This window comes from Spea bombifrons, chromosome 3 (assembly GCF_027358695.1).
Source record: "Spea bombifrons isolate aSpeBom1 chromosome 3, aSpeBom1.2.pri, whole genome shotgun sequence".
In the NCBI taxonomy this organism is placed as follows: Eukaryota; Metazoa; Chordata; class Amphibia; order Anura; family Pelobatidae; genus Spea; species Spea bombifrons.
Genome location: NC_071089.1, coordinates 100697841 through 100724103, shown reverse-complemented (window position 1 = coordinate 100724103; position 26263 = coordinate 100697841). Strand labels below are relative to the sequence as shown.

General features: G+C 42.3%; 1 protein-coding gene across 1 annotated transcript; it reads right to left on the bottom strand.

Moving 5' to 3' along the window:
- Window positions 1-1827: 1827 nt before the first annotated feature.
- Window positions 1828-25167, bottom strand: HDLBP (high density lipoprotein binding protein). Its single transcript, XM_053458585.1, has 28 exons — window positions 25076-25167; window positions 20350-20416; window positions 19275-19375; window positions 19034-19191; window positions 17812-18027; window positions 15977-16183; window positions 15500-15715; window positions 13597-13803; window positions 13124-13231; window positions 12746-12850; window positions 12388-12466; window positions 11549-11688; window positions 11054-11158; window positions 10865-10978; window positions 10679-10765; window positions 10463-10594; window positions 9992-10210; window positions 9263-9484; window positions 8899-9117; window positions 8410-8554; window positions 8144-8286; window positions 7900-8004; window positions 7370-7504; window positions 6947-7090; window positions 6120-6299; window positions 5715-5831; window positions 3442-3576; window positions 1828-2964 (listed from the first exon to the last, which is right to left on the bottom strand). Exons 3-28 carry the CDS (start codon window positions 19348-19350, stop codon window positions 2830-2832), a joined length of 3849 nt encoding a protein of 1282 aa, XP_053314560.1. The 5' UTR covers window positions 19351-19375; window positions 20350-20416; window positions 25076-25167; the 3' UTR covers window positions 1828-2829.
- Window positions 25168-26263: the final 1096 nt, after the last annotated feature.

Genomic DNA, 26263 nt, shown 5'->3' with positions numbered 1-26263 from the left:
AGAAGATGCGTAAGTGGAAGGCAGAGAATGTAGGGAAACATTCAGAGAGTGAGAGAGGGCAAATATGGGCTCATATGGAATTCATATGAATTTCATATGAAAATTCTGAGCTTTTTGCCGAGTTTTCGTCCAATTTGTGTGGGAGTCTGGCCTTTTCGGGACTTCTAAGAATCGCTGAATTTACCAAATTTTGGTAAAGTTGCAATTCGGGCGAATCCAAACGCACAAGTTCCTTCCTAGCCCTGTCTTAGCTCATGTCCCTCATACACGTCTCACCTCTCTACCATCCAACACGATTGCTGCTGCCAGACTTTAAAAGCCCATCATAACGTTTCCCCTGCTTACATCTCCCCACTCATTTCTAAAATCACTCCTACCCACTCATCCAATGATCTCCGTCTCCTCTTATTTCTAGCTCTCATGCACAATTTCTCAACTGCTCCCCCTATGGCCGTTCTGTGTTTCACCCTCCCTCACCAAAAAGAAAAAAATAAGTCCCCCAGACCCACTTTTTTTCTTCTTCTTCTTCTAAAGGACACAAACCTATGTTGAGGCCCTTCCTCACATTTTCCTTAGCTCATCTTTCCTAGTCCCTTTCCTGCATTACTTATACTAGTGTGGCTGGTCAGTCCCCCAAACCACAGCACTTTTACATCTTGTGTAATACACCCTAACTGACTCAGATATATATTTTTTTTTATATCGCAATTTTGTTGTTTTTGTAGGGCCAAACCAAAATACATTGCTAATCCCCAGCAGAGAACGTTGAAGGAAAAATGGGACCTATTTGTTATATGGTAGTTTTCTTGGATACAGAGGATGGAAGAGACTTTGCCCTGCTATTCATGAATTATATGCCATTTGCTATAGTAGGGTAAAACTACTACCTAGCAATATTGATATGCAAGGCAGTGGAGTGTTCTGGTGTAGGCTAATTAGGGTCCAGGGAGTCATAACATATCCAGTTGGGGTCCCTGTAGCAAAAAGGAGAGATCGCATATACACCACCCGCCGAGTTATTATCGAAGACTGCCAGCTTGGCACAAACTTCTGCCAAGCGGCACATTCTTAAAACAGCGGACTGGGATACGATGCTCAGGAAGATCACAGCGGTCATGGCTGATGACAAGGCTCCAGAGATTAGGCCTTGGGCAGAAAATGTAAATACTTATGGATTCATAGTATTAGAACCCCATTTTAAAGCATATTCCACCCATATGTAACGTGAAGACTCCATGTCCTCTTCAGCCAATATGGCTACTTGCAGTTTATCCAAAATAAAGCAGCAGAGGCTCAGCACTCAAATGATAAAGGTGAGTTTAAACTCACCTTATCATTTGAGTGCTGAGCCTCTGCTTCTTTATTTTGGATTTATTGAGGGACTTGGTGGTACCCTGGCTCATGCACCATTTCACTGCTGAGTGCTGCATTCCAACCTTTCTTTTTGTATATGCAGTTTATAGCTCAAGGCAGTTGGTACAAACACTTTCTCTGGCTGAAAAGTTTGATGACGTCTCGGTTTTTATTGCCCTATCCCATCAAGACTTCTGTAAAAGCTCAACACTCCATACAAATCAAATTATGGATTTTATGGTCAGTTCTAGCTGCCCTTTTGCATAACCACTAAAACCGTTTCTCCTCACGCCATTCCCTCTAGATCAAGATCTTGCCAGCAGGGCCCTATTTACCCAATATATTCAATGGGAATGACAAAACTAGGATTGACAGACTAAGATAAACAGATACATGTAACGTAAGAAGCGCTGTGTAAATTGTTGGCTCTATATAAATAAACGATTATGACGATGATAATAATACAAGACGCAGTGGCTTTTAAAGGATGTTTATTTCCTGACCTTGGTGTACAGGAAGTTGATACTGAGGCACAGTAAGAAGAAAATGTCCAAGAGGGTTAAGGGGGCAGGAGAGATGTCTGGGGGGAAACAAACTCCTTGGAACTATAACCCCCCCTCCCCCATCCAATGACAAAAAACAGATTATCCCTTTCCCCGGCATCAGAGGTAAAAGGACAAAAGAAAGGACAGACAGGCTCTATAACCCATTCAGTGCCCAATTGACCGGTAACACGAGCACGTTAAACTCAGTGCTGCTACCAGAAAATGCCAAGCTTCTCCAAAGCTGGGAACATGATTTGTAACCTAATTAAAACCGCATAAGGAGATGGGAGGGAGACAGACATGCTCTTAACCACCACTTGTGCATATATCCCCTGTGGCTTTCTGGCAGTGAAAGGGTTACAGGGCACTTCACAATACATTCTGGTCTGTAGCAGGTCAGTGTTATGGGACCCACAAGCTCACAGTTTAAAACAGCATTTCATGCAAAATATGTAAAAAGAAAGAAAAAAATCCCCAAGTATGGCTGCACACTTCCAGATGTCAGACACGTTTTCTCCCACAAAACGAGCATTTATCCAAATACATGAAGCAGTTGTAACCCATTATACAATGAATATAGGTCCCAAAAACGGAGAGAATCTTTGTAAAATGACGTTAAACCACTGAGACCAAGCACCACAGAAAGTGAACATGGCAGAAGGAGCGGGGCACGATGGAAGCAGCTCTGGATGGAAGTGTGAAGATAACTTTGCATCACTTGTCACGTGAATGCAGTTACATATACATTTTCCAATGAAATGCAGATTTAATCCTGTCAGTGAGAAACCAGAAAAGAGTGCCAGATAAATCCCTGCGCAGGAAATGGCGGGAGCGACTCGGTACAAACAATCCTGGGATGCAGAGGAAAGGGGCAGAGAGGGGGAACAACAAGATGACTGGGGCAAGTGAATCTGACACAGGAACTGGAGAATTAACAGGAAGCAGACATGTCTGCAGGCAGGAGGCCTTTCCCACCACCATGCCTCTTGGGACCCCAAGGAGAGGTTTTGTGGGCGACTGGTGCGCCAAAGCTGGGGAAATCCTCTGAGCTGGTCATGTCGGGAGCCTAAACAGAAAAAATAATTATGGCAAATACTGTAAGAAGGTAGTTTCACAATAGGGTTGAGCTTTTTTTAATCTTTCATTTTGTGAATACATTGCTGTGGATCATAAAAGATCATCTCTTAGATTTATGAAGAAACCCATGCTGCCCTGAATAATGTATGGTTCAAGTAAATCTCATTGTAACTATACATAAAAGGAGTTCACTGAGTTAGTCTAAAAGTGGATACAGGAACTGGCAAACTCTGCTTTAGTAAATAATGCCCACATCAGGAGAAGCGTGACTATTCGTGTATCCCCTTATGAAACTTGCCAAGCGTTTTTGCTCAAGGTGTTGGCTTACTGTGTGAGGTGGAATTATTGTATAGCCTAAACATGGCAAGGCTCCTGAAATTTATAAAGACCATGCTCTCCATCCACCATCTAGTTGGTGCCCAGCTGTCCTGACATTTATTGCACTCGTAGGCAAACAATAACGTACCTTCTCATTGCTGCCTCCTGCTGTCCATGGTGCATCTCGGACAACAAAGCCCTTGGATTGTTGGGGCTTGCTATCTTCCTGAGAAGAGGACTTCATGTAAGACTGCATCACCTCGCTCTCCGCTACATCAGTCATCTAGAATGTGATGGGGGAAGATTATGAAATACTCTGTAGTATTTCCACTAGGGCTGCAACTAACGATTATTTTAATAATCGATTAGTTGGCCGATTATTTTTTCGATTAATCGATTAATCGGATAAAAAAAATGAATGTAAATTTTTCATTTATTTAAAATAATTTACTAAACAAATGATGTTAAATACAAACAGGAGAATAAAAACACTTTGATAATACATTTCTTGTCTTTATTTCCCAACCAGCCCCCCAATATATGCACATTTGAGCCCAGGCTTGCTACGCTGCCTCCCAGACATGCCATGCTGCCCCCCCACATATGCCACGCTGCCTCCCACATATACCACACCACGCTGCCTCCCACATCTGCCACTCCACGCTGCCTCCCACATATGCCACGCCACTCTACCCCCCACATGCCACTGTGCCTGATACGCCTTATACCCCCTGAAACACCACTCCATCCTCCCCAGACATGCCACCCTGCCCTCCCCACATATGCCACGCCATGCTGCCTCCCACATCTGCCACTCCACAATGCCTCCCACATATGCCACGCTGCCTCCCACATCTGCCACTCCACGCTGCCTCCCACATCTGCCACTGTGCCTGATACGCCTTATATCCCCTGATACCCCACTCCATCCTCCCCAGACATGCCACCCTGCCTCCCAGACATGCCACTTCTCTACCCCCAGATATGCCACTCTACCCCCAGATATGCCTTATACACCCTGATACACCACTCCGTCCTCCCCAGACATGCCACACTGCCCTCCCCACATATGCCTTATATACTGTATATGCCTTATACCCCCAGATATGTCACTTCACTGCCCCCAGGATTTAGATTCCCCTAAATTAACCCTAAACTCCCCATTAACCATAACTGCCCCTAAATTAACCCTTAACACCCCCTTAACCACAGCATCCCCTAAATTAACCCTAAAGACCCCATCAACCACAGCATCCCCTAAATTAACCCTAAACACACCATTAACCACAACTGCCTCAAATTAACCCCAAACACCCCATTAACCACAGCTGCTCCTAAATTAACCCTAAACACCCTATTAACATAACTGCCCCTAAATTAACCCTAAACACCCAATTAACCATAACTGCCCCTAAATTAACCCTAAACACCCCACTAACCATAACTGTCCCTAAATTAACCCCCACCTCCCCTAACTTTCAGTAGCCCAAATATATATATATATATATATATATATATATATATATATATATATATATATATATATATATATATATATATATATATATATATATATATTACATACATATATACATATATACATATATATACACACACATATACTTACAGTTAGATGAGTGTCACAGCCATGTGGTTCTGGCCTGGAGAAGGAAGGGGCGGGGCCAGTTGTCACAGTGATTACAGGGAGGGGGAGTAAGTAGGAGCTGCTGCTGTGAGACGGTGAGTCAGACTAAACGGATTATATAATGAGGGGGATTTTTCAGAGCGTTTGCTCTGAAAAAACCCTCATTTTATAATCGATAATAATCGATTCAACTAATCGATAATGAAATTCGTTGCCAACGAATTTCATTATCGATTATCGATTTTATCGATTAGTTGTTGCAGCCCTAATTTCCACATACTCACAGGCGTGTCAGAATGCATAATATTATTTTAATGATCGGTTTGTCTCAATAATTTTGGTCTCTTCCTTATCCATTAGGTTTGGGCTTAAATGATTTCAGTTTCCAAAATTAAGGTACAAGATCCAGGCAGTGGTTGCATATATTGCTGGATACTGCACTCACGCAGGCACACGTCTGGGCAACAATGAAAATTCTCCAATACAATGTAAACGAGGCAGACATCTACACACCAGGGCCCACCTCACCTGTTTCTGTATGTCTAATTGCTATGTTATAAACTACTTATGTCCCGTTTACCCATTCTACAGCGTTATAACGTGGCATATATCGCCAGTAACTCCTCTCCCACACACTAGGATCAGGGAGAGGCAATAGCACCAAACCTAGGAGAGTACAGCATTACCGCCATCTTCAGAACTCATCCATAACAGTTTCTAAGGACACTGGCAGCAGTCTATTGATTCGTAGGACCATTCCAGTTCAGTACACTTACATATTCCTCCTCCAGGTTCAACAAGTGATAAATTGCTTCCTCCACATCCTCGGGTTTGCCCATCACAGTCACACAGTTGGGGTCAGAAGCGCCACTCTGAGGGAAGCGGATATCCACCTTTCAAGGAAAATAAAAGCTGTTGAAGCTGTGCAGTAAAATGTGGAAATACTAAATCCATGTCAGTTGTAGTTAAACACAAAAAAGTATAAGCTATGCGCAGGCAGTCAAAGCTATTGAACGACCAATACAAGCATTCACTGGCTGATTACTGGTAGGGTGCTGGATAACTATACACTCAGGAGCTGTAGACATGAAGATCCACTCTTACACATCATATTACAACAGCTACCACGGCAAAATGATAATCAGCCAGACTAACGAAGCCTTGGCCACAAATAAACTCACCTTAAACTCATCCATGATCTTGCGTATTGCTTTTCCCCGTGCGCCGATTATGCGGGCATGGACGCGGTGGTCCAAGGTGAGATCCTCAGAAACCATTTGTTCCAGGTCACCAACAATGTGCATGATCGCATCTCTGGCAGATTCTGTATTTCTTTCATAACCAGTAATCATAATCTGATCCTAAAAATAAAATAAATGCTCTGAATGCATGAACGATAAATGGGGTAAAATGGACTGCTCCCACAAACTGCAGAACAAGTACTGTCTCATCTGAACTTGATCACATACCTATCCCAACATAAAGTGACACTAGCCTCTGAATAGGAAACTAAGGTGCAAGTACAAAAAGCTCTAACAAAGCAGTATAGAGAAGCATATTTCAAAGGAGGAGAAAAGTTAAAACAAGAGGCTCAGATTAAAGGTAAGGTTTTACTGCTGGGAGGCTGTGCCACTTGACTAGCAACCTTAAAGTAAAGTGGCAGTGGTGTTAATACAGGGAAGGCATTTAAACAGGCATGCCTATCCTGAATATGATGGGTCGAAAGTTTGATGTCAAATTAAATAGATCTACAAAGATATAGTTGTACTAGGGACAACATGATGCTTAGACTAATATTTAACCTGAGATAGAACTGCAAACGTTTACAGACAGAATATCAACAATTCCAAATTAAAGTCTAAATTTAGGGATCCATGTATGAAAAATATATTTAACTCAGGGGTAGAAATAGCCAAAATGGTACACAAGAGCATATAGCCCATCAGAGGCTAAAATAAATCTGCAACTACAGGTTTGCTGCCAAAGTATTGAGATTTCAAAACATTACCTGGTTCTCATCATTCTTGTCTGGAAACTGGATGTTGACATCATGCTCTGTGCGGATCTGGCTAATGACCGCTCCCTTACGGCCAATGATCTTTGGATGGAACTTGGGATCTACTGAGATCAGCAACTTAAAACTGCGAAGAGCCTAAAAGATATTAAAAAACACATACAAGTCATTCAGAAGCCGATTACTATGGTGACTAAAAGTGTATATATGCCCTAATATGGCACTAATTCCCAGAGATTTATACTGCTGCAGGTAAGAATCCAACTTCAGAATCAAGGATTAGAGGCACATTTACCAGCAGTAAAAACACCATATTATGCAATTTTTAAGATGATGAAAGTGTCATGCTTCCACACTAGTGTCACACATGCCACATTCTAAACAAGAGTATCAAATAAGGAAATCGAACCGACTCACCCTGTCCTCCTGCTCCGCTTGTAGCTCGCGCACTCTGTCCAGAAGGCCAGCTTTAGCACGCTCCAGATTGGTAGAGAGGCCAGTGATGGTTATTATGTCACACTGCAATTCAGGGGCTGGCACCTGGATATTCACCTGAGGAAGGAGAGAATATGATATATAATAGTTCTATGTGTAGCACATCCCAAAGAAGTTACCATTCAGGTCAAAGCCTAACTGTCCATACTTGCCCTTTACAGTGTACTTTCAATTCAAAAAAATTACCTCATGACAATTAACACCAACACAAATTATCACGTGGACATTTGGGTCAAATAGGTAATCATGGAATAGTACACACCAAATAAAGAAATAAAACAGATAAAACACTCAAACCCTGTTACAGGATATAGCTTATCCACACAAACATTTGCTGTGTATGACAAATTTGATGATATATGCTGTAAGGATAGTATAGTACCCCAAGTAGCCCAAAGGGCCAGTGAAATGCTTTAGATTAAGTCATTGTAGAATGTATATTGGTCACCTACCTCAAACTCATCCATCATCTTGCGAATGCCACTTCCTTTCTGCCCGATGATGTAACGATGCAGATCGTTTGGGACATCAACCTCAATGCTGACAGGAACAAGAGCCTAAAAAGCAGACATTACGGGTTAACAAGATCTTTTAAGGTTATACGGTACACCTTAGACACGTGGACCTTTGAACCACAAGCTCAAGACAGAACAGTCTATACTGCGATTATGTATCTTAGTTCAAACCACGACGTACCCTCAGAGCTTCGGTAGCTGCGTCACACCTCTCCTTGCGTCCAGAGATTGTGATAATATCACATTTTTTGGGGGATTCAGGGTCAGCCTTAGGCTCTGGAGCTTCCTCGCCGTTCTCTTGAGCTGGTAAATCTACATTGGGGGCTGAACACGGAACAGGCAGAATATTAAATGTAAAGCATACCAACTACAGAGTAAAGGTTACTTTTGTGGGTCAAACTAAAGAGACAAATTAACCCCCTCCAACCCAAAAATAAATAAACTTACCACCCTGAGGATTCTCCTCACGGTCAGGGAACTTAATCTGCACATTATATTCCCGTGTTATCTGCTGGATTCGAGACCCTTTAGGACCCATGATGGACCGATGATATTTCTGAGGGATCATGCACTCAACAGTGATCTGTGCCTCCTGCGAAGGGAGAACAAAAGAACCCACAGATCATCGCAGGATTGTTTAACCATGACTTATTTCAGAATACATAGTAGCTTTTGCCAGTCACAAAACAGAGGAAGAGGTCAAAACCTAAGATATCAGTTAAAGGTGAACCTACTACCTTCACAGATTTTATCATTACTTGTTTTTCCCCAATTCATGTAACAGTTTTGTAGACATGTAAGCTTAAATGTGAGGTACTATAAAGTGTGAAGTAGAGTTCTATGGCATAAATTGAGAAACCTAGACTATTTTAATCTAGCACCATTACAAAAGTGTGGATTTGTGTGTATAATTTAGAGCAGGATTATAACTCTTACCAGGTCCTCAATGATGTCAGTGATCCTTTTTTTGGCAGCCTCCACACATTCCTTCGCCCCTTTGAGTGTGACACGGTCACTTTGTACTCCAGAACGTGGGAAGCTGACAGTTACGCCACCATACTCCTCAGCAATGTCCCTTAGCACCTGTCCTCTGCGAATCACAAAGTGGCGATGGTGTTTGGGGTCTACAGCCATTGTGTCTTCAACAATATTATCCTGCAGAACAAGGGTCATCGATCACTCAAGGGAACCTTATCTATACAAGCAGTTTCAAACCCTTTACATGACGTTTCCCATATAAATAATTACATTTGTAGCACTGTTGGAGTCACATAATAAACTAGTAATATAAAAGTCTCACCAAGCCCTTTATCAGGTTCTCCAGCTCCGTCTGGGCCTCTTTAACTGCCACCTCTGTGCCCACAATGGTGATGATCTGCTGGTCCTTGTCATCCGCAGTGGGGAATATGATGCGGGCCCCTGTCTGGTCACGCACTTTGCGGATGTTAACGCCACCTTTACCAATCAAAAACTTGTGGTACTCTGGTTTTGCCTGGAGCTCGGCTGTGAAGCTTTTTATTTGCTGAAAGAAAATCAGATTACTGTTACAGAAAAGAAATCTCTCTTCCAGTATCAGTAGCGTGCTCAAGCAAAAAAGGCAACATGTAAGACACTTAAAATAAAAGAAAAATCAGTTTATATGGCAGGAGTCCATTCTGGTTTTCACTCAGTTATGTGAACATGAGTATCGAGTTAAAAATAAGCTGGCTTAACCCCTTAATGACAAAGCCCGTACATGTACGGGCTCAAAATGCATTGTTTTCAATGGGTTTAGGGACCGCCCATTGTCCTTAAGGGGTTAAAAAGTTTTTTTTCTATATAACAATAGCTGCAGAAGCTCTAATATTACATCTCGGAAGGTTACAAGCATTTCTCCATTTAGGATGCTGGCTAAGCATTCCAAGGTGTAATTTAAAGCAGTTATCCAACACTCCCAACCGTACTGACCACTAAGGAGAATATAAAACAAATGCAATGCCAGCAGCTTCAATGGCCAACTGTGTGGGTATCTCCTTGCGGTTCTGCTCACCTTCTCTTCAGCAAGCTGCAGCAGCTGTTTCTTGGCCCTGTCCACGTCCTGCGCAGGTCCCCTGATGATCACCGTATCGCTGCCCGAGCCTTCGCTGGGAAAGTGAATATGCACTCCCCCACACTCCTCCATTATTGAGCGGATAAAGCGTCCCTTGGCTCCAATGAGCGAGTTATGCAGCTTGGATGGAATGCTCACCTCTAGTTCAGCGATGTTTGCCTAGAAAAATAGTCACGTTTACTGTCTACACAGTACTTGGGAATAATTGGCATGACATGTATGCACCAAGAGTATAAAACCTGGTTAAGATATCCTTAGGTTTTTTATAAAACCCTTAAGTATAAAAGTTCACCCCCACCCCACTTTGCTTTAGAAGGCTTGTGTGACACTGGCACAGGAACAAAAACACACAAAAAGCCACACAATCAGAAAACTAAGATTATCTAATTTTAAAGAGCACTAAAGACTAACCAGTTCTTTCTGAATCGCCAGGATTCTCTCTCGTGCAGCCTCGCAATTCGCTTTCTTGCCAGTGATCACAATCATTTCCGAGTTGCTGTTCTCAGCTGGCAGGTCAATCTTAGTGTTACATTCTTCTCGGATCTACAAGAGATAAAGGAATTTTTTTTTAATATACCATTTTCAAGCAGTTAGAAAGTACAGAAAGGTTCAAGACTGGAAATGTACCTTCTTGATGTTGGCACCACCTTTTCCAATGATGTTCTTGTGGAACTGCTTAAAGATTGGCACTGAGATGGAATAACTGTTTTCTGTCTATAAGAAGATCATGAGAATACACATCAGAGTTTTACAAATCTAGTTAATACAAGTGTCACTTCACACAGGACCCAAGAGCCTTGGCCGTCTCCTTACCATCTCAGTAACCATCTTCTGCAGGTATTTGGTACACTTCTCCACCTCATTCTTGGGCCCTCGCAATTGTACGATGTCACTCTTGTGAGCTGGGTCTGGGAAATTAATGATGACCTAAGAAAAGCACCAAATATGTCAGATGTGTGACTGCACTGAATAAAAAGAAAGCCGCTAGGTCTGTATACTCACCTCTGGGAACTTTTCACGGATCTCCCGGATTCGCTCTCCCTTTTGGCCAATTATTGTTCGATGGAATTTTTGATCGATTATCAAATCCTTTGTGCGTTCGTTCTCCTACAGGCAACAAACAAATGATTGTACACATTTCCTTAGAGCCGATTAAACGTGAGCATATGTATACTCTGATAAGAACTACAGGTTGACAGGATTTTTATTGGTTGATTATAGCACCCATCGTTCTAAAGCACTGTACAATGGGTTAACAGGACACGACCACCACATCACAATCGAGATTTACAGAAACAAAAAGGTTAGGACCATCCTACTCAAGTTTACAATCTATTAGTTTGTTAAAACAGTACTTTAAATAGCTGCTCCAAGATAGTAAGAAGTCAAGCTATATTTTTTTTTGTTGCCAGTCCGTACTAAAACGAATGGTTCCTTTCCAGCGGCAATTATCTAATCTGATAGCCAGCCCTGGCAAACTGTACAGCAAGTTCTTACCATACGAGATGCCAATTCCAACAGCTCCTTCTTGGCTTGCTGCACCCCCTGGGGATCACCCTCAATCCGGATCTGATTGCTCTTTTCACTGTCCTGGGGAATCCGCACAGAGACTTTGTACTGATCCTTAATTCTGTTAACTAAAACACCAAGTGTCATTTAGTGGACACACCATGTTTAAACTACACTATTTATAATAAATATATGTACCAAGCAATACAGCTTCAATTAGAGGAAACAAGGGGTTTGAAAGTTCTTGAGACTCTTAAAAGAGGGTTAATGTTCTTAATAGTTAAGTGGCATTTGTTGATTTTAGCTAACCCATTAGCTTATTGATGCTTAAAGCTGTATTACCAGGTTTATGTCCGACAGCTTGAGCTTTGAACATAATACCATCAGAGGTCATCTGAATCAAAAACAGACATTTTATTTGACTACTGAACCTACAGTCTAGAACGCTGATCTGTGCCCCATACGGATGCACTTCTGTAGTGAGATGCGTAGAATGGTGTTAAATAGAATACCAAATTTCAAACTGGTACCACACTGAAAGGCTAATTCACCAAGTAGGAGATTGCTGGACAGTTGCAATGTCAACCCATCAACTTGATACCATGCCAGCTTTCTCTGCAACATGAGCTGTCTGTCTAATACACAGTAAACTGGCAAGATTTCTTGAGTGACCCTAATCGGGGAAACTACACATTATGCAGGCTGCACTCATGCCTTCTTGTAAGTGAAGCTTGCAGGATTGGCACGGTTTGAAGTCCAACTGCAGAATTTAGTGAATAGGACCCTTAGAGCGAGGTACAGCCTGAAGTGTCCCCCCATTCACTCACTGTTTGCTCCGCTCTTTCCAATAAGATGCCTGTGAAATCGGTGATCAATATTTATCTCCGTGAAATCCATACGGGAAATCTATATGAAAAGAGATAATCACAAGTCTGATATTAACAGGGATGTCTTTACCCAAATTAAACTCCAGTTCAGTTGCCTCCGTTACTATGACATCTGTAGCGGATATATACTCATGTAATGTACAAATACACTCAAATGGGAGCAGGTCGCTTCACATTAAGGTCCACCAGAAAAGCCCAATGCGCATCGTATTTAGTAAACTTATTCTTTGATTTGGGTTACGTTGAGAGAATTATTGTAATAAACAGCAGCCAGAAACACACATTTACAGCTCCTTACCAGGTCCCTGACAAGAGCTTCCATCTGCTGCTGAGCTATTGTCACATCTTCTGTGGGGCCTTCTAAAGAGATCTTATCCTCTCCTTCTGTAAACTCAATATGCACCTAGAAGCAAAAATGCAATAGGTATGAGACACCAATCGAAATAAGTGAATATTAAAGCCAGTGTCCTTAACATAGGATTTGAACATGCCATGCAGTGCAACATAAGGAACTCCCTTAGACAAAATAATTTATAGTTGCCCATGGTACGTCAGGTTACAAAATGTATAATCTGTAAATTCGGCAAGGAAGGTAGGATGTGTGGGACAGAGCTCATTCATCCAAGGTGTTACTACCTTTGGTTCAAGCGGCACCATAAAGATATTAGATGCTTACCTTTGGTATTTGCTGTGTGATCTTTGCCAGGTTCTGTCCTTTTTTGCCAATGATGAATCGGTGCAGCCATGAGGGAGCAGAGACAGTGGCCACTGTAAAGCTGTTAGCCTATAGAGGAGACATGACATATCTAAGTTGCCATTTGGATAGGTTGAACCACTACATGTACCAGTAGATATCAGGGTAGATATCAGGATTTCAGATGTCCATTTTTTTTTATTAAATTCATCCTGCAGGTTTCCAAGCAAGCAAAACACAAGACTAATATACATCTAGACTCTATAAAATGCATTATTAGGCAGACTAGTTCCAGGGTGAGGCCCTATTGTGTCTCCCTGCATCCCACTGCTTCATGGAGTGGTTGGGGAGATTGAATGTAAGACACACTCAAACGCAGCAGCAAGTTTGAGGAGATGCCCTGGATTAAGCCTAGGACAGCACTGAATGGTATACATTTATAACACAAAACCTACCTTCGCATAAACTTCTGTCAGAGCTTGGCCCAATTTTTCAGGCTCTCCCCGCAGGATGACAGTCTCTGAGCTGCTGTCACTGGGTGGAATCTCTACAGACACCCCTGTGCGCTCCAAGATTTCCTGCAGACTGTTGCCCTTGGGTCCAATCACATACTTGTGCTGAGACTTCTTCACCTCCACAGCAATGCTGGTCGTTTTCTTCTTCTACAGGGAGAGTCAGACATGTTAGACAGACTACTCCATTAATGAATCACCCATCTACCATCTGGTTACAAGTAAACCAGTCCTTCAACTAGTACAAGGATGGCAGGCATTTTTCAATTTGTTTCTATTTACATGGACAACATATGGTCTACAAGATGTGCCCAAGAGAAGCATTTTGAAAAAGAGCCCAAACTTAGATAAGTAAATGAAACCTTTGGCATTACCAGTTTTTCGGCATTAATAGTTAATAAAATGTGATCTACATCAAAGACACAAGTATAGCCAATGTGCTTAAGCTAATAACACAAGCAATGATAACCTTGCATGTCTATTGAACACACCCATCAAACAATCAACAGTGAACCATTGGCGTAACGGGTCAAACCTGCTTTGGCAGCAATAACCTCAAACAAGCTCTTCCGGTAATCGTCGATCCGACCTGCACAACATTCAGGGGGAATTTTAGACTATTCTTCGTTACAGAACGGCTTAAGCTCAGCCATGTTTCTAGGATGTTTGGTGTGAACAGCTCTCGAGGTCATTCTGCAGCATCTGGAATAGACTAAGGTCTGGGCTCTGAGTCAGCAGCTTTAAAGTTCTTTGAAGCCATTCTGTAGTAGATTTCCTTTGAAGTTTTGGGACACTGACCTGCTGCGTCACCAAACTTATACTGAGCGTCAGCTGGTAGACATAATATTATGCTGCATGACACTTTGATAAACTTGGAAATTTGTTGTCCCCTTTGATGATGGCAAGCTACCCATATCAGCCTCAATCATGATGCTTCTTCCACAGTTATGTGTTCATGTGGGTACGTGGTGCTCTTTTCACACCAGACAGAGCTGCGCGTTATTCCCAAACAATTCAACCTTCGTTTAATCAGACCACAGAAGATCTTTCCAGTAGTGTTGTGGAGCGTCAAGAGTGTCAGTATTCGGCTGAAGTTTGCCAAAGTGTAGAGCAAGCAGCTTCCACGTCCTTCCGTCGACTCCAGGCCTGTTCAATGTTTTGCATACGGTAAATCATAAACAGATGTTAACCACTTCCAATGGTTCCTTTAAGCCTTTAGTTGTGATCCTAGAGTTGTTTACCTCAATAAGCATTCTGCCCTTGGAGTCAACCTGGCTGGGCAACCACTTCTAAGGAGAGTAAGCAATTTGTCTAACTGTGGACTGATAAATTTGTAAACCGATTACTTTGTAACCTTTTCCAGCTCTACGCAAATCAGCAAATCTTGACAAAGTCTTGAGATTTCTTCTTTTAAAAACTGCTGCATAAAAAAAAGCTGATCGGAATCCAGGTTGTTGAGGTTTTTAGCCTAGGGGGTCACATACTTTTCCAACCCACACTGTGAATGTTGTTTTCAATATGGACAAGAATACAAAATAAATTGTGTTCAAACAGACTGCATCTGTTCATTATTGTAGCTAAGATGAAGATCATATTTTAAGACAACTTTATATATAAACACTGGTAATGCCAAAGGGTTTACTTACTTTTTCTTGCCACTGTACATAAATAACCTCAAAGGCTGGCTAAAAGACTAAAATCGATGAGTGGTACCATCAACAGGTTCTTTGCCACGTTAGCAAGCAAGCATTCCAGAACGTGGATGCTACAGACTAATTCACCAGGGTGCGTGAAAGCCCAGGGATAGTCCTGCATGGCAGATGTTGAAACTGCAGGGAAGGCTCACCTTCTCCTCATAGATCTGTCTGATTCTTGCCACAGCCTGAGCCAACTGTTCCTTCTCCCCTGTGCACACGATTTCAGTCTTGTTGACGCTGGGTGGAGGGATGTTTATCCTTGTTCCAGTCTCTTGCATGATCTCATTTACTACTTTGTTGTGGGGTCCCGCAATGAATGGGTGGTAGGCTTTTTCAACCTCAAATCGTTCCACTGCTCTCTTATCCTGAAGCAGAACAAAAACAAAATTAACAAGCAGCACAGGAACATTCATGAACTATAGCTGAAGCAGAATAAATTTGATTAAACATTAAAGTGGCTCTCCCACTGCAGGAAGCAGAAAATCATAAATGCACAGCATCCAAGTAGAAGTGAGATGCTTAACAGATATGACCATAGCGATACGGGAAACCTCAGCAACGAGCTAGGAATGCTAAACAAACGCACACCACTGGCCCCAGGGTTTTGGGAGAAGATCCAGTCTTACCTGCTCGGCTGAGATGAGCAGGATCTCATGTCTCGCCTTCTCAATGCCCTCTTTGGTGCCAGTAATCTTGATCTGGTTACTGGCATCTTCGGGCCGAGGGATTTGGATCTTGGTAGCGGTTTTCAGTTCCAGGTCCTGCAGCTTCTCTCCGTTCTTGCCGATTACAAACCGATGGTGCTCTTTGGGGATAGCGACTGAGGCAGAAGCCTGAAAACAGCAAGAACAACAAGAAACCAGTCAGCTGTACGCTCCTTCTAGGTGTACCAATACTAGCTTTAAGGCATGGCCCACCTAAAAGGGTGCCAACAAAAGCTACACAGTTAAAAATGCACAGTACTAAACGACAGTTGGCTGTTCCTGTATAATATATAGCTAAAACAGTGAGTATTCTTGAAAAATTACCCAAACAATCCATTTTGTAGGACTAGCAGCTGCAAACACTAAAAAACCTCAAAAAAGAAAGTGAAATCTGGGAATTGACAAACTTACAGAATTTCTGGGGGAAAAAAATCCATCTTACTACATTACTGCTTTGCTACCATGATACAATTCTCATGGTCTTAAGTCACACTGAGGCCAAACAAACGTCAACGATTACGCGCAACATAGTTTCACAGCTACCTGTGTTACACAACGGGGAAGGGAAGCTCCTGATGACGTCTCTCCATAAGATAACCCTGAGAGAATGATGTCGGACGGACTTTGTGGCTTTTACCATCATCTCAAGGAGTAAATACCCCCATAGGGACTATGTTAACTACATCACATTGCCAGCAGCAGAGCAACATACAGTGCCTTTTCTTTTTAGCGTGTCACGGTAACTTATAGTTTCAGTTAAAAACAAATGTAAACAAAACATTAAAGTGCATCAAAGGGGAACATGAGGCTCTCAACATGGAACACGGACTTGTTACAGATGAATGAAGCTTTTAACGGGAACAAAAAACCTGAGATCCCAATACTTACAGCCAGCTTGCTCCTACCCGGTAGCCACATTTTATACTCATCAGTATAAGCATATTGCATAAGGGATGAATTACATTAAATACATTAACTGATGCTATACAGCCACTTAAAAATGATACCAATACCGTCATCCTTAAGGAAAGCAATAAGCTTTGGTAACAGCCATCCATTAGGACATTATGCAATTTAAATGTGCCAATTTCCCTCACTTTATCTATAAATTACAATCAAATACCGAACATGAATTAGCTGTTCTACTTATAAACAGACACGGGGTCTGTGCCACTATGGATGAGACTATTTAAGAAAAATCTAGTTTTAGTATACGAATGGAGAAGTGGAACCTTGAGGATACGTCAAGGTCATTCTCATAACTGCAAGAAGTGTTACATTTCCCTGCTATTCTCTTCATTACACTACATTGCTATGATCAGCTGCCCGTAATTATACTACCGTTACTAGAGTAAGGAAACATTACTGCCTTCCATGTGATAAATAAAATGCGGTCTACACACACAAACTAGACTTTCTTCTGTATCATAGTGAAAAGGAAACATCTCTACTCCTTAATTCTATGCAGCCATTCTCACTAGTAAAAGGTTAATGCAGAATTTTAATTCCCCACAGACTCATCTTAAATTGGTCTTGGTGGAATGATGTTGCATCAGCATCACAAATACATTGTTCCCACCGCAACAAACCCTCAGACACACCACCAACTCCCTTTAGCAAATTATATATATATATATGTATACACACACACATACATTGTATAATATATATCTATATCTATATCTATATCTATACACACACACACTTTAAAACAGTAGAAATGTGGCGCTAATAACACGGCAGGCTTGAACTCATACCTGTGTCTGCAGCCGGGTAACTATCTCTTTGCGAGCCTTCATGACAGAGTCGAGTTTTCCAGATACCATTATGGATAAGCCTTGGTCCTTGGCCAGAGAGAGTTCCAACTGAGCACCGGTCTTCTGCATGATGTCTAAACAGATCTTTGCCTGCTCGCCCTCCCCAAACTGAGCCATGTCCTTGTATCTACGCTCCTCCAAGGGAACATGGAACACCTAGGAAAGGAGTAACAGTAGATTGAGTCGCTATTTGCAGCACATTGTTCAATGGCCAGTATCAAACTTTTTATTTTTCTCTCAAGCAGCCACATAACCAATACACTGTTTCTTGCAGCATGCTTACACCTGTTTGGTAGGCTTCGTATTATGCATTTGTATTATTTGAGCCTGTGACTAGCTTAGCGCACCGACATTTCTTCTTTTCCCAGCCACATAACCTACCTGGTAACCCCACAATTTACTAACAAATAGTACGTGTGCTGAAACTAGTGCCATCACTATCAGACACTATGCTCTTAAGGACTACCGGTAGTAACAGTAGTAAAGATTCCAGTTGTGATCGAACATTTGCCAGTCTTTCCTGTGGACATCTTGCATTGCATTAACAGGCCAAGTTTTCTTTAGTGAGGTCAGTTCACGTTAACCCCTTCTACACCTATTTAATGACCAATATCTTTTTATTATTATTATGATTTGATCACATTCTCTAAGGTGCCCGACGCTGACTACACAAGTCTCAGATGGATATATCACGAAAATAAAAAAAGCCGGCTCTTTCAAAATATATTCACACATTGCACATTCTGTCATACTAAAAAGATGGACATTTGGAGAGACGTAATTGTTAAAGTAATGCCCATAACTGGTACATGTTTGAGAGCATAGTAGCCCCCCCTCGCCTGGAAAGCCTCAGAACTGCCGTGCTGTTAAAATATTTTGAAAATACGGTTATCAAGTCACAATAAGACTTCCAATTATTAAAGTCCTCGTTCATCTTGCTTTAAGTTTTTCTTTAGCAAGAGAAAAATTTTGTTTAAGATAAGGAAAGATTAAGAACTCCAGTTTGAAGAGAGCTAATCACTTCGTCATAAGTAATGACGAGCCCGTTTACACTATAAGCCATTCTTAAGTTTCATTTAAATAATGCCTTACAATTTGCTTTCCATTCATTCTGTGACAGAAACCAACTAGCCCAATATACGGCAGCCATTCGCCAACTTACCTGAGTGATAACGGAAGACTTGATTGGCCGAATCTTGCTCCAAGCTCCTGCGGGCTCGGAGTGATTCTCATTGCCAAGAGATTTTTCTGGGAGGGGTGGGAATGCATCTTTGTAAGTTGGGGGATCCGTCTCATCCTCAGATGCTCCAACAGTAGCCACTGTAAGAACCAAAGGAGTTGTGAATGTCATGAATGATCAAGCCAAGGAATTATCTACGAGCAGGGTCCAAAAAGTAACAAACCTCTGACCGGCGGCTGCGTCAGCCCGCTGCGATGCTCATCAAAGCTTTCCTGGGTTAGAACCGCCACCGAGCTCATTGTCCCACGCAAATCCGTGTAACCACTGAAAGTCACAAAGCCATTGCTTGTGAGGGTACCCAAATTAAAGTCTTAGCAGGTCATATCAGTGCTCAGTTTTACAGTTCAGTAACCTGTCACTTGTAATATCGACAACTAAATTCCTGCGTATGCTAGGGCTAGGATTAACAGTAAAAAGAAAAAAAAAAAAAGAGGGGGGATAAGTTCCCGACATTGAAATACACCCTTTTACAATTAGCTTATTAGAAGTCATCAGTTCCACCTATATGTAAAATGCGTGCATGGATGCAAACTTCTCCTAAAGATGGCAGCACCCAAGAATAGTAAATAGCATTTATAGACATTTCTAAGAGTCATGCTGCATAAAGAGGTTGCAGACCAACCTCAAATCATCGTGTCATATGCATAAAGCAGATTTATAGCTAGTTCAACCACCATCATCAATGATAATTTATGTCAAAACATCAAGCTTAAGAGGTGGAATGATGCCAAATATTCAAATATAATTATAACATTTACACAATGGTAAAGGGAACGAGTTCACAGATTAAGGCATTTTCCCCTTTAGGCATTAAAGCACAACCTTCCAATGATTATTATTACTAGCGTGGTGGGAAGGCATGCAAACATTTTAATCTCCTTAACCGCCTATATTCATTTTTACGTGGCTGCCGTGGAGATGTCGGATGTTAGCTTTACCGACACCCTATACAATCCTGCTCTGATTATACATGCATCAAAATGGTTAAAACCTTACATAACGAAATAGTAACAGGCACACTATAGAGCGATTAACATTTCCACATTCCGAATCAGAGCTCCTGTAGGTTTAAAATCGCCAGCTAATTCAGGAACTAGGACACGCTTAATTTGATGTGGGGCGTATGCGACGTGTTCCATTAAGCCGGCGCGGTGCGTTTTACACCCATTGGAAACGCAAAAAAACTAATCGGGAACGCAGAACCAGGTTAGGCGAGTCCACGCGGACGATGCACTTACCAGCTAAAGGGTCAAAAGCCAGAAAGTCCGTCCGGTGAGCTGAGTGCTTCTATCAGCCTGCCAGCTTCTGCAATGAAAATAATAATAATTATAATAATAATAAATGTGCAATCCTTCCCAGCTCAGTTACCACTACTTGCTAAAGTCACTAAAACCTGAGCCTAACAAGACCATTTTTATTTCAACGAGAAAGCGACTGCCAGTTGTTCAAAGGCTTTTAGAACGGATTTCTCCATTTCTCTCCTACTCACATTTGGACCTTCAAGGAAAACGGCTTTTAATGTTTTAAGAATCAAGGCTGATCAATCTTTAGGACCACTTACAAAATACACACACTTTTACCTACACACATACACTTCTACCTGCTGCACATAAAGCCATGGTCTACATGCCCCATTTCTGCAAGACGTTCCTAGAGCCAGATTTGATCAGACTGTCGAAAGTTTCCTGCCAGATGTTGGAAAGCCAGCATGAAACTAACCATGGTCATGTGATCTACCAAAATTCTACCGCACAAGTAACTTGGGGAAAAAAAGTCATGTTTTTATTCATTGTGCCACTGACCTATTAAGCGCCGATATAATTTATCCGTATTCGAACCACAACTTTTGTGATGGGGTTACTTGGCATTAAAAGTCACCATCGGCGCACACATGCCATGCAGGATTATGTGCCACCGCTCAGGCACTTCAAGTGTTAATACGACTGGATAAACACGCAGCGGCGTCCCTCCACTGCTTACAATAAAGCACCGCGAGGATTAATGCAGATGTGTTTCTGTGTCTCTGGAGTAGAGCCGAAGTCTCAGGGAATAACAGATGCTTTGCTTGTAGGAATCCCCCTAGAGTTGCCTTTTTGGACAGTTAGAAGCAGAACGTGTCGCCACAGGACCCAACGGGATGGGGAACATTTCATCCTGCCGGGGATCCAGAGCCTCGCACCCAAGAAGTATTCTACCCTTCCCAGAGCCTCACACCCAAGAAGCATTCTACCCTTCCCAGAGCCTTGCATCCCAATGATCAAAAAGGTTGTATCAAGTAATGCACTAATTAGCAGGCCACGGGTATAAACACACCGTATTTATAGACACACGCAGAGATTTAGGTGCTTTTCATGCGTACGTCTCATGTGCATAAGTTACTCAAGCAGGCAAAAGCCTGGAAAATCAAGAAAAAACCTGTTTGGTCAACAACGGAGCTGAGCGTTTCAACACAAAGAAATCTTACCTATAGGCTATTTTATGGGTTCTAAAATGATCATTCCCATCTTAAACGTTTAGCAGAAATGTACGTGTTAAATAAAATTAAAAAAAAACAAAGTATAGGTTTATCAGATCACTCGGACGGACCTCATGAGGAAAAGGAAAAAAAAAAAAAAAGCACGATCTGTGCGACACCGAAGTTTGATTCACACATCTGATCGACACGTGGACTGTCTGCGGCTCCAGTCACTATATACAGAGGATGAGAGGAAGTTTTATTTGGGGGTCCGTGTGCCGGACCACTGCTGGGTTACTGTGGCCGGCAGACTGTCGGCAGGTGTGATGTACGATGAGGAGGAGGCTCACTCCTACAGCATTGAGCGGGGTTAAGAGGGACAGGCCCCTCTGTACTGCCACCTCAGCACAGCCAGCATTACCGGTATGGGGGAAGGGACAACTTAAAGGGCCAGAGTCCCACAGAAAACACAGCTGTTTAACCCCTTCAAGCCTTGCAATGTTCTGGGAATCTCTACACCGAGTGTATTGAGAAAAGGTTTGAAATACAGAGCTCTGCCGAACTTTAAAACAATCTCTTAATCACATCGAGCATCCGCCAGTTCCAGGTCGATGTCAAAGCATCGGAAATCAAACATCTGCACAGTACTAGGTCTAGAAAATCACAAGAAAATAGTAAAGAACGCACAATAATGAAGTCAGCCTAAACTGAAATTAAAACAGTTTATGTACTAAGAAATCAGGTCGATATGGACGCCACTACATGTTACACAACATATTCCTGTTCTACTTTTACAAAAAGGTAGAGAAGGCACGGAATCCGGACAGCATTCTGGAGACAGAACAGAGCTTAACGGTGAGAATCTATAGAGGCCTTCAAAAGGCAGCCGGCATTAAAGCATTTACTACCCATAAGCACGTCGACAAGGCATCAAACACCGCAAGGGTAGTGCAGGCAGGGAGCGTTTTCCCCAAAACTCTGGGTTATTGCCGGCCTCACAATAAGAATGGCGGACAGTTCTCGTCAGTAAACGAGACGTCCGAGATGTGGCCCTCCAGATGTGGGACTGTCATCTCGCAACACATTCTGATTAATTGGCACTATGGTATCCGTCCCATCCCCCCCTCCCATATACAAACACTATCAGTGACCTCTGCACCACACAAGCAAAGACAAGTCATACAGAACATCAGGGAATGAATTGCCCTTCCCAACAACCACACCGAACAAAAGGGGTATCCGGGCTGGAGACACGAGCTGCACCGTGGAATTAAGTAACGGTACTCCATTTATACGGCACAATCATATACTGAAGCGCTGTACAAAAAGAAAACAGTAACTGGAGTACATTAGTGAATCAGAGCCCTACCAACACGGCGAGAAAAGTGTTAAAACCCCAAAGAAACGCTACGAGAAATAACTTCCCCATTTAAGCCGCAAATTGCAAATGAAGGGTTTGGCAAGACGCAAGCCTTACTTTTAAGGCACTTTAATAAGCAGGCTATTAGTCTAGCTTGTAATAGACATCATTATTAATGGTACTTTACACATCACACGCATGTTCAGACTAGAAAATAGCATCTTACCAGACTATGCCACTACTTATAAGGAGAGAAACACTTGGACTACTTTCCACAATGGGATATACAGGTAAAGGCGTAAAGGAATAAAAAAAACACGACCCCCCCAAAAAATATATGTAGACAAAAAATACAATTAAAAAGTGGTTTGGTAACAGTCTGCGAAGCTACCGTTGCGAGAGTACAGCGGGGAAATATTTGTATAGCGATACCTCACTTTTAAAAAAGGTAAATATATTTGCATAATGGGTCATGTATAGCATTCACAGAAGTGAAGGGCTCTTAACAAGCTAGAGACCCCTTCGCTGACAACTCAAGCAAGCAGTCGGCTCTTTCACTGGCTGGGATTGCGTCACAGACTGCTGGCTGCGAGATGGATTAGAGGATTTCAGCTCCCCCTCTCCTAACTCAGCATTTCCCTCCCTCCCTCCCCAGGCCTCTTTCTATGCCAACGTCACCACTTCAGGACCAGTTCAGACTCCTTACTCGGGACATCGCTGGACTTGCTCAGGACCGCGAACAAATAAGCGATTGAGGGGAAGAAACACGAGCATTTAAATCAACCTGTAACTAGAGCAGCAAATCCCGATTGCGGGAAGTTTACAGATAAAAGCGGCGTGCTGCGAGCCAGTGGCCACTCTGGTAACCGATAATATACTAGTACTCAACACACTACACATCTAAACCGTTAACACTGCGTCTCTAACCGGGTTACTGAACATTATCTACATAACCCCCCTCCATATTGGAAAATTGTACAGATGTGGAGCAGACAGTTTTCTAAAGTATTTCCATATGGAATCTCTCAGAGGAGCTTCTGTTGCCAAAACTTGGCTTAAGGAATGAAAGTTTTTTGGGAGGGGGCTACATCGGCTAAGCAGCAAAAAACTATTAAAAGCCAATAAATGCCCGCTGGCAGCGAACTATAATATGGCTTATTAACCGGTGTTTTTCCTCTGAACCCAAATTACGCTTGTGTGCTTTCCTGCGATTTACCTTAATGGGAAGTGTATACATTTATAACAAGAAAACCACCAGACGCGTACACAGATCTTACATCCCCACTAACACTACATCAGAGATGGGCAGACGGCCCGTACCTGGTCACAGCGCCCGTGACAAGGATCAGGAAGACACTGTGGGGTATGGGGCATTATAGTCCTCGTGAAGAAAGCTGCAGCGCAACCCTTCATCTGATTCACAGCAACATTAACATAGAACCGGATTACATGCAAAACTTGGGATCATATAAAGGAAATATAAATATATAAATGACGGTGCGACTGAAGCATTAAAATAGTACTTAATTTCCAGTCCCACTTGTTTATCTAATAGCAAAGAGAGCCTGAGAAGTGCCTGGCAGGTTTCTGCCCTCAGGAGAGGTTGAAGAATGTGTGCAATCATCCACGTATACGTTAAAGGCATCGGGGCCTCTGGTTCGGATACACTTACAGCCCCAGCGTGCATCGCGCTATATCCGCATACAGAGCGGGTTACGGCTAAAAATCACAGAGCTGGGAAACATGTCGGGTGATACTAATCACATCAACGCTTTACGGTACGCGATGTGTACACATATAAAGCACACGCTCGCTATCTCAGAGTATTCATGGGGTAAGAGAACAGCTGCGGCCATCCGAAGGGACAAATCCTGCTAAGAGAGCCGTCAGCCCCTTTCTGAATAGCCCAGAGCGGCATAATACCGAGGCTACTACACGTAACACTACCGACCGGTGCACGTACTTTAGCCCCATGTTTACTCCACGTAAGCAGCAGCCACCCTCCCCCTGATCAGATTCTTCACAGCCAGTCACAGAGACCTCGCAATCCTCCCCACACAAACTCCCCGTTATCACGGATCTGACACCCAAATCTCTCTCCCCGTTAATAGTACTTGGTCCGGTACTCTCGCCCTTAACCCAGACTCACTCCGTGTCCCGATCCGCTGACTGCCGGGGAAAGCTGCGACCGCCTCCTACAACACTTATATAGGGGCTCGCTCAGCCTATCTTTTACAGGAACGTCATTGGCCGCGACACGTCAGCCAGAGGATGGTGTAGGATGAGCCTAGTACTTGTGGGACAGGAAGCGGAAACGCGCTGGATTGGGGGAAACGGAAATAGCTTTATAGCTTCGTGAAGCTTTATTAATCCGTGGCATCGTAACACGCCCCACAAAGTGGCTCGCTAGGATACTATATAGATACAGATGACTTCCACTGTAGATTGGAATTCAATATAAACAGCGTATACAGCAGAAATTACGTTAAAGCGCTTCAATGTTCGAGACGCTTTTTTTTTCTTATTGGATCGTTGATGTTATGTTTGTAGTTTTTCTATGTTTAGGTTGCAGCTTTATTAAAAGCTTACACCTTAACTAGGGAAACTTGATAAGTTGATAAAATAACATTTAATAGAAATCCAGCACAGGCGGTGTTAATGCTGTAAATGAATAATATGGCTGGAATCAGCTGACTTTTAATGTAATATCTTCATAGTGTACCTAGCCTCTTTATCACTCCTGTGTTCCAATGGCATGTTGTGTTCACTAATCCAAGTTTACGTTTAAAAGGCTTATCGATCGTTAGAAAACTTTTCTGCAATTATGCGACAGCTAGAAATGAAAGTGACCCCAAACTTTCAAATGTTGGTATATATATATATATATATATATATATATATATATATATATCCCAATTCTATCACAGTATATGTTGAACCAAACATTTTTAATTAGTCCACACACATCTAGATTGCACACAACATCCATGTAGTTGACATTACACAACATATCGCAGGAAAGATTAATAATGTATATATGGCATCGCTGTATTCTGCAGTGCTGTGTAGTATGAAAACAGGACATAAGTTGGTGTTTCGCATAACTATTTGGTCATGACAAGTTGGAAACAAAAGGTGAGGAGGGCTCTATTTAAATGAGTTTACAATTATATACCATAATCGTACCAAACTAACTCATCCTAGACCTAAAATATATTTTTTTCAGCTATCCCACCCTTTATGCACTACTTTTACACCTCCAGTAACTCTCATCATCATTCTGCGTAAGATTCATGGAAGTTGTAGGCCACAAGAGCCTAAAATAAATGTGATTTCT